This window comes from Stigmatopora argus, chromosome 16, assembly GCF_051989625.1.
Source record: "Stigmatopora argus isolate UIUO_Sarg chromosome 16, RoL_Sarg_1.0, whole genome shotgun sequence".
NCBI lineage: Eukaryota > Metazoa > Chordata > Actinopteri > Syngnathiformes > Syngnathidae > Stigmatopora > Stigmatopora argus.
Genome location: NC_135402.1, coordinates 8598776 through 8607698, shown reverse-complemented (window position 1 = coordinate 8607698; position 8923 = coordinate 8598776). Strand labels below are relative to the sequence as shown.

The following is an 8923-nucleotide window of genomic DNA, read 5'->3' as shown; positions in this document are numbered from 1 at the left end:
GTATAGTAAGGCTTTTTTTTCTTAAAAAACGACATAGTATAGTAAGGCTTTTTTTCCTAAAAAACGACATAGTATAGTAAGGTTTTTTTCCTAAAAAACGACCTAGTGTATATAGTAAGGCTTTTTTTCTTTAAAAAAAACGACATAGTATAGTAAGGCTTTTTTTCTTTAAAAAACGACATAGTATAGTAAGGCTTTTTTTCTTTAAAAAACGACATAGTATAGTAAGGCTTTTTTTTCTTAAAAAACGACATAGTATAGTAAGGCTTTTTTTCCTAAAAAACGACATAGTATAGTAAGGTTTTTTTCCTAAAAAACGACCTAGTGTATATAGTAAGGCTTTTTTTCTTTAAAAAAAACGACATAGTATAGTAAGGCTTTTTTTCTTAAAATACGACATAGTATATAGTAAGGCTTTTTAATTTGTAAAAAATGACCATGTATAGTAAGGCTTTTTTCTTTAAAAATGACCATGTATAGTAAGGCTTTTTATTTTTTAAAAATGACCATGCAAAGTAAGGCTTTTTATATTTAAAAAAAACGAACACACTCTTTTGCAGCATCAAGACTACAAAAATGGCGACTATAGTACGTCATCTTCCAAACATGGTCATTGAGTCGGGAGGACAAATCACATCCTATGGGCGTGGTTACGCCCATTGGTGACGCAGGTGCTTAAATTATGTACCTGCGCAGCATCGCGCCCTTTGGCGCAGTCATTTCCATGCAGTCGGTCGAACGACTAGCACCCAAACGAGGTAAGCCCTAGACTAGAGCAATTTACTGCCCTATGTGCATTTTTAACGCCCTACCGGGAGATTTTTTTAGGAATCAATTGAGCCAAAACGCCAACAAATCTGTTAGTTTATTGCCAGGTCGAACACACCGTCGACATTTGAAGTATGGGCTCCTTAGCATGTCACTAGCTAGCTTAGCATTAGCCTCACGACATTTGACTTGAAAAGTATTTTGTCCGTATTCTCTCCATTATTGAGTCGTGGGGGAAGACTTCATTTTATCAAACAAAGCCGAGATATCAACGGTCAGTTTGCCAGGTGAAGGTGTGTTGAATGTAATGATAGTTTTCACTGCGATTACTAAACGCCCTTTTCCAATTTGTAATTCTGTTTTAAAACAAAAATCATTTATACAAAAATTATCAAGCCGACTTTCACCTAGCTTTTAACATCAGTCTGTATATTGAATCGCTTTGTCTGGAAAGGGGAAATTAGCACCGAGTACTCACTAACTTATTTTCATTCTTTATCTTGATCATTTACTTTAAGATTTCTCTTTCCTGTAATAATTGTTTGCACTTCCCAAATAGCTTGGTTAAATCAAGATGAAGCTGTTCCCGTGTGTCCAGAACCATGCACACCCTTGAGGGGAGAGGAGACTGGGCCAAGGTATCAAGGTAATACTAATGACCAAAAAAACCCACCTAAACTCATCTGTTGAATCTCCAGTCTCTGTATATGATAACTTTTGCTCTATTTTTTTGCATGCACCAGGTCCATGGTGATGTCCAGACCCTGGAGGACCAGGTGATCTTCCCAGGTTGCCCACTTGAAGATGATGCATCGTCTCTGAACTCTGCTCTGAGGTTAATACCGTTTTTTCACGTCTATTTGGCGCATCGTTTCTTATGCCGCAGTGTCAGTAACGAGTGCTATTTCTGTATTTTAGACACACAAAGCACGCACTATTTCATATGGATTAAGATCGGAATGCGATAGCGCTGGCTACCGGAAGCAGCTTAGTTCCGGGTTATATTGTAATGTATCCAAGTCAAAACATTCCAATCTCACATTATTTTATTGACAAAAGTTGCAATTTACTAACCCCCTCTTATTTTATAGGTGATGTCCTGATCCCTAAGGTGAGGAGGATTTCTTTTTTTTTTTCAATCAGAAATTTCAATAAAAGAGATTTGAGTGTCATTTGTCTTTGTTAAAACACTTGGAGAAAAAAAGACCCAAGACCCTCAATGGTCTTTTTTTTTGGTGTTTATTTTAAATGTTGCTTTTGTCTACAGGTGGAGAACACCAGCTATGCCAATCAATGTGATCCTAAGTGTGCAAATGTATTTCTTTGAATAAAAAAATTCTAAAATGTCATGTTGCTTGCATTCCTTTGCTATTTCTATGAAGAAAAATACATGAGTATATTTCAGAGGTTTTATTTTCCCACAAAATGGGGTAACTGAGAAGTTCACATAGGTCTTCCAGCATTTAAAGATGAGGTGGTGTTTCCATTGATGAATCTCTTCTTGCCACTGGATGGAATTCTGGGGAGAAAAAAAAGAGGGTCAAAGCACAATAGACTAAGTCCAACATAAAAAAAAATAGACTGGGGGCCAGTTAGGTCAAGAGGTTTTACCAAAATCAGAAAGACCCATCTCTCTTTTCAGATGTGGTGGGAGATATGGAAAACATACTGGATAGGGGGTGTCAAAGGCTGCGCCACGCTCCAAAGTAACCTTTCTTTAGCGTTGATTTGGTAAACTTGGATGGACCTTGAAGAGAAGCAAAATAGAGTATTTTTAGTACACATGACATGAAAATAATAAATCAAATAACCTGAAAAACAGGTCTTACGTCATACACGACTTCTTTGGTCTTGTAGATTTGGACAGCTTCCACCATCTCCGTGGCTTTAAACCTCTGCAAAACACCACAGCATGATTGTGTCATTGCTTATTTAACCATTTTGATGCACAAATGACTCCCATTCAATCAACCTGAAGACCTTGAAGAGAAGCAAAATACAGTATTTTTAGTACACATGACATGAAAATAATAAATCAAATAACCTGAAAAACAGGTCTTACGTCATACACGACTTCTTTGGTCTTGTAGATTTGGACAGCTTCCACCATCTCCGTGGCTTTAAACCTCTGCAAAACACCACAGCATGATTATGTCATTGCTTATTTAACCATTTTGATGCACAAATGACTCCCATTCAATCAAAAAAATAAAATACGTCTCACAAAGCTCTTAGACGGAGGAAAAATGGTTGTTTAAACGAGTCAAAAATGACCCCTGCGCTACGGTTGAATGAATGTCTCGCTTAGGTTTTGTCAAAACCACAATTAAAAATCAAAAGGTCCAAGCCCTTCAGTCTTCCTTTAGGAAAGGGAAGGGCAAAGGTATATACGTATTCTAGAAGTGTACTGTTTATTCCTTACACCTTCACTTGATGGCACTAGTGAGGGTGAGTTATCCACACAGGATCTTGCTATTAAAAATCAACGCCAACCCAGTTAAAGTGTCTTCATTCAAAATTGGAGTGTATCATGATGCTAAACAAGCTAATTTAGGAAAGCCGTGAACACTGGTCGCTGATATCTAAACATTACTGTGACAACAAAATTTCCCGAATACGGGATGAATAAAGTTATCCAATCCAATTACACGGGTAGAGGAAGTAGAAGCTATTAAAAAAAGACTCACTTTGCCGACAAACTGCTCCTTTTTGGCCGTTATGGCCACATTCTTGATGTTTCCCAGCAGTCTGTCCTCGTTGAGGGACTGAAACACACAATGGAAGGGTTTCTTTTTAAACATTAAGAGCAATAGGTGATGCAATGTAGCCAACTTGCTAGCAAACATTTGTGTTTGCATCCACGTCGGGGCTACATCACGCCAATGAAGCACGTTCCCGTCAAAAAGCACTCTTGAAATGAGAACTGGGGCTACGAAATCCCCAAAAGACAAAGTACCGAACGCGCGGCATTGTCCTGGAAGAAGTTTGTCGGGTCTTTCTTCGGGAAATCGTCAATTCTGAGCAGCTCAGCAGTCCAACGCGCCCAGCCTCCGGCTCATCCGCCATTTTGAAAAATGGCGGCGTGGAGGCGGGTCTTTTGAACTCTGACCACAGCCACGCCTCGGCCACGCCTATTACACATAGACACAAAAAAAGAGATCGTTTTCATCATAGAGTGCATTAGTCAGGGGGCTGGGGCTGCAAATACTTTTAGGTTGGGCATTAATACTTCAAAACAAATACATTGTTTTCATAATAACGTACTGTAAATACTTTTTGGTTGGGCTTTAATACTTTAAGATACAATATTGCACATTATGAACATTGCGGTGACATGCACTTCAGTGATTGTTTTTGACTTCTAAGGTTACATACTTGGATATGCTTTTTCAATTGGGATTCATTTGGCTAAAGCAGGGGTGTCAAACATACGGCCCGCGGGCCGGAACCGGCCCCCAAGGAGGTTCGATCAGGCCCGCAGGATAATTTGAAAGTGGAAAAAATGCATAAAAGACATGGAATTAATATTTTTAATTCGCGGCAATTCATGGATTATCCGCTAAGGGGCGCACTCTTTCCATCAGAGTAGAAGACAAGCCGCATCACTGAGACAGACTGAAAAGAGCAGCAACTCCATAAATTTTCAGTATGTATTGTATGTGTATGTATGTTTCATGTATGAAGTTTACAGATTTACAGGACAGGCGAACACTTTCTTCATTACACATTTAAAATCACTCTCCTTAGTTTGTAAAGTGCACGCAGGGATTACATTTAGATTTTATATGCGTATGTGTAAGTGGTTTAAAAATTCCTTTCTTTAAAAGTCTCATTTAATCTTAAAGTGCATTACTATATTTTTCAGTACCAATTAAAGTTTTGTGCCTTTGTACAATCAGTGGGATCAGTTGCAATGCATATTTGTGAATGATAAAAGTCAATTGCACATTTGTCTAAGGAAATATGAGGTGTTTCATGAAATGTTTTGAAAAAGGATAGTTCATTAAATTTCAATATTTTCCTAATGTTCTTGTGCTTCTTTACACCAAAACAAAGGAAAGACATGATATTTGGGTTATTTATAGCAGAGCATGGTATAATTTTAATGGTCCGGCCCACTTGACATCTCCCTCACATCTCAGTGATGCGGCTTGTCTTCTACTCTGATGGAAAGAGTGCGCGCCTTATCGGATAATCCATGAATTGCATCAAATTAAAAATATTAATTCCATGTCTTTTATGCATTTTTTCCACTTTCAAATTATCCTGCGGGCCTGATCGAACCTCCTTGGGGGGCGGTTCCGGCCCGCGGGCCGTATGTTTGACACCCCTGCCCTAGGCCGTATGTGGCCCACGATGCGAAATGAGTTTGACACCCCTGACGTAGATAGTCGTGCCTCCCATCAGCTGGCTGACAGGCTCTTTAACAAAAGAAATCTCTGAATGATAAAACCAACCGTATGCATACATATGCATGTGTGTGTGTGTGTGTATATATATATATATATATATATATATATATATATATATATATATATATATCCATACATGCACGTATAAATATATATGTATATATATATATATATATATATATATATATATATATATACACGTACATGTAAAAATATATATAAATATATACATTGCTTTGTTGTTCTGCAGCCTTTGCGACTGTATTGTCTAACTTGTAACTATGCCATCTGCATTCTCACCCTATTGCTACTGTGACAATGAAATTTCCCGAATACGGGATGAATAAAGTTATCCAATCCAATATATATATATATATATATATATATAAAAGACATTTTAGACATAAATAAATAGCTAATAAGTAAAAAATAAATAAGCATGTTGTGTGATATATATATATATATATATATATATATATATATATATATATATTTCACGCAACACGCTTATTTATTTTTTTACTTATTAGCTATTTATTTATGTCTAAAATGTCTTTTCCTGTGTCTGTGTTGTCACCCACTACTGCGACAGTAAATTTCCCGAATACGGAATGAATAAAGTTATCTAATCAAATCTAATCTATAAAACAGTACGTGTCTCATATCATTTTCTGACCTGGTTTATCCTCACTAGGGTCTCGGAGGGTGCTGGAGCCTATCCCAGCTGACTTTGGGCCAGAGGCTGGGGACACCCTGAATTGGTGGCCAGCCAATCGCAGGGCACAAGGAGACAAACAACCATTCATGCTCACACTCATACCTAGGGGCAATTTAGTGTGTCCCATCAGCCTACCATGCATGTCTTTGGAATGTGGGAGGAAACCAGAGCACCCAGAGAAAACCCACGAAGGCCCGGGGAGAACATGCAAACTCCACACATTTGGACCGAGCTGGATTCGAACCCAGGTCCCCCACTATCAGGCCGATGCGCTAACCACTCAGTCGCTGGGCAGCCCAGGTTATTATTGATGTTTTTATTTTTTTTGTGTCGCACCTGTAGCTGCAGTAAAGGTTTGATAGCCATAACATTGTTATTGAGGGTTGAATTGATTCAGACGTAGCACTACTGAAGGCCTAAGTGTGAAATGCACGGTCCGCCACTGCGTTTTGGACAAGAAAACGTTTATTACCGCAAAGACAGTCACAAAGTTGTAGGAGGAGGGGAGCAACACTAAGAAGCTAGCCTGAGCTGAGATCTGAAATATTCAGAAAAAACAAACTACATGTGTCTTTTTGATAGTTTCTATAGTCAGCAATACGACACACTAAATCTTTATAAATATAAAAGTCCCCCGGTTATTTTATGCAAAATACAACAATACAAATCACCCTACACGCTTGCCAAATTGAAAAGATATATATATGTATATATAAACAACAGCACACAGAGAAAAGACGAGGAAATTGTGTGGGTATATTAGATATACATGATTAAACAAAGGCCGGGTAAGGGTGTATACATTGTAGCCCCAAAATTGCTAATCAAGACGAATAAATATACCTTCACTCGGGGGTATTTACATTTTCCTTTTAAATTTCAGCTGAAATTAGGAGGAAAAAAAAAATCAAAAAACTGAAAAAACGCCTCTTGCCAAAATGCTTGTGCTTGCATTTAAACGTGCTACAGATAAACTTACTACAAAGACAGTCCGATGGCACTTCAACATTCAAATACAACCACAGCGATTGCCCCCCCACCCCCCCCCAAAAAAACCTAAACTAAATAGAAATGTCACCATTATAATGAATTAGTGAAACAAACCTAAATATTACTTACGGTGACTTCTGTCCATAGTTCTGTACAATGAAATAAAAAGGAGGCTTTTGTCCACCACAACCATTAACTACCATTATGAATAATAAATAATAATCCCATGCTGCCTCGGCCTCCCATCGGCACAACAAAATGTCTATCGAGGGCGTCCATCTGTCAAGCTGGGATGGAGCCGACCGAGTTAAAGGCACTGGAGTGTTGCTGAGGGTCAAGTGAAGCTGCCTGTCGTCTGTTTTTTTGTCATTTTTTTTATTTTCAACTTTTTTAAGTGTTTTCTGCTCGTAAATTCTCAGCTCCTACAAACAGGTCTTTAGCGGCAACACAATGAAATGAGTTGCATTGGCAGCAATAACAGTTTAAAAAAAAAAAATCACTGCCTGGCACTAAAGTTTATTGGGCAAAAAAAAAAGAAATGAACCAACAGTTTCTAGCAGCACAGACCGAAAAGCACTTGATGATCCCAAAGCACATCCGTACGATTTAAAGAAAGCAAAGCCTTACTTTTTCCTCCTCATGTCAGGCACAAATACAAAAGTTTACCATCAACGTGTTGTGGATTTATACAAGAAGGGAGTGAAGATTTACACTGAAACCACTGAAAGTCTCCCCTAAAATTTGGAGTAAGGCAATGATCTAGTGCGGTCCTATCTGAATTCTATCTCGACCACTTCCGACCAATCACAACTAAACAAATCGACCAAAGTCATCCCATCGGCTCTTTCTGTACAGTCGTTTTGCGGTGTTGTTGGCCGTCCCTTAACTACGCCACGGACTGTGCGGTACACATAATAAATATCAATAAATACATATGAATTAAAATAACAGTTTTCCCTTTAGGAGGATTAATCTCAGTAGTGTCCACACCATAGCAGGCTTTAAACAGTTCAAGTATAGATGGTCCAAGTCCATTTGCCTTTTTCACTTTTCAATCCACTTCACACAGCTACCTCGCAAAACGGCCACAATCAGAAAAAGTAGAGTAGAAGCATTGTATATATACTATACATATAGATCTAAATTCATATATCTCTTTCAATATCAGAAAATATTACTTTTGGTCTGTTCTGTACAAAGATGACCAAAGAGGGGTTTTGTTTGATGGATGTAAAAAGGAAAAGCCAACATGTGTAAGAGGTGCAACGAAAAGTGGATTTTCTTTCCTCCGTTCAGCACAGTGGCGATGCTTTAGCGTGCGTGGGAAATAAGGTTTGGACAGGCTGTGCGGCACAGGTGGCTGGCACCGCTGGTTTGAGGTAGGGTGACTGATGGATGTGTTCCAATGACGCATGAAACAAAAAAAGTGGCCTTCCTGTTCTCGCACGTGCTTCAAGGAAAGGGCGAGAGTGAATGACAATGTAGTAGAAAGAAGAGAAGGTAAAATTAGTGGGCGATAAATTAAAAAAAAACTGGAGTGAAGGACTAACCACCGAGACGTGATTGAGAGAATTAAAGAGCTTAGTGGCGTTAATCTGGACCAAAGCAACAGGCCACGTCTGAGGCGGCTTTTCGTCGTTGCGAAGCGTCCAAATCCGAGCTCAAGTTGGCAGAAAGCCGTCTCCGTGGATGGGACGCGGCCAAACAAAATGAATTGTAAGAAGCGAGCCAGAAAGAGGGTGTAGTGATGCGGGGGCAGGGCCCCCCCAAAAAAGTCAGGGGGCGCATTGGGGTGTGTGTGTGTGTGGACTCTGGTGACAGCTGCATGTAAGGATAAGGCACTGTGATAAAGCCGAGGTACATTAAATCCCTGACATTCCTTCTGCTCTGTAACATGGCACAACGACTATTGGCTCTCCCTCAGCCACCGATTTTTTATTTTTATTTTTTTTAAATTGTTCTAGTCGTCCACAAGATTTGATTAAGACATAAGACAACAAAAACCGGAGTAAGGGGTGGGCGGGAGACGTGTCCA

At 39.0% G+C, this 8923-nt stretch overlaps 1 protein-coding gene and 1 long non-coding RNA gene across 8 annotated transcripts; one reads left to right on the top strand and one right to left on the bottom strand.

Moving 5' to 3' along the window:
- Positions 1 to 667: 667 nt before the first annotated feature.
- Positions 668 to 2117, top strand: LOC144091039 (uncharacterized). 3 transcript variants are annotated; one of them, XR_013305593.1, is made up of 5 exons: positions 668 to 758; positions 1328 to 1414; positions 1512 to 1603; positions 1860 to 1879; positions 2036 to 2117. It is a non-coding gene; the product is annotated as an uncharacterized LOC144091039 (long non-coding RNA). The 3 variants fall into 3 exon arrangements; XR_013305595.1 differs by lacking the exon at positions 1860 to 1879 and having other exon boundaries at positions 2036 to 2102; XR_013305594.1 differs by lacking the exons at positions 1860 to 1879; positions 2036 to 2117 and adding an exon at positions 1687 to 1840.
- Positions 2118 to 2163: 46 nt separating this feature from the next.
- On the bottom strand, positions 2164 to 4910 carry LOC144091038 (uncharacterized). 5 transcript variants are annotated; one of them, XR_013305592.1, is made up of 6 exons: positions 3725 to 4910; positions 3456 to 3533; positions 2831 to 2896; positions 2598 to 2748; positions 2380 to 2515; positions 2164 to 2287 (listed from the first exon to the last, which is right to left on the bottom strand). XR_013305592.1 is itself a non-coding variant. In XM_077623035.1 (5 exons), exons 1-4 carry the CDS (start codon positions 3624 to 3626, stop codon positions 2486 to 2488), a joined length of 351 nt encoding a protein of 116 aa, XP_077479161.1. In that variant the 5' UTR covers positions 3627 to 3718; the 3' UTR covers positions 2164 to 2305; positions 2380 to 2485. The 5 variants fall into 5 exon arrangements, 3 of the variants coding, with proteins under 3 accessions (XP_077479161.1, XP_077479160.1, XP_077479162.1); XR_013305591.1 differs by lacking the exon at positions 3725 to 4910 and having other exon boundaries at positions 3456 to 3718; XM_077623035.1 differs by lacking the exon at positions 3725 to 4910 and having other exon boundaries at positions 2164 to 2305; positions 2598 to 2663; positions 2813 to 2896; positions 3456 to 3718.
- Positions 4911 to 8923: the final 4013 nt, after the last annotated feature.

Excerpts from the sequence above, each read along its gene's own strand:
- LOC144091038 (XM_077623035.1), bottom strand. The coding sequence starts at position 3,626 with ATGCAAACACAAATGTTTGCTAGCAAGTTGGCTACATTGCATCACCTA. Across the intron at positions 2,897-3,455 it reads AGGAGCAGTTTGTCGGCAAA|AGGTTTAAAGCCACGGAGAT; the intron begins GTGAGTCTTTTT and ends GGTGTTTTGCAG. Across the intron at positions 2,516-2,597 it reads CCAAAGAAGTCGTGTATGAC|GTCCATCCAAGTTTACCAAA; the intron begins GTAAGACCTGTT and ends CTTCTCTTCAAG.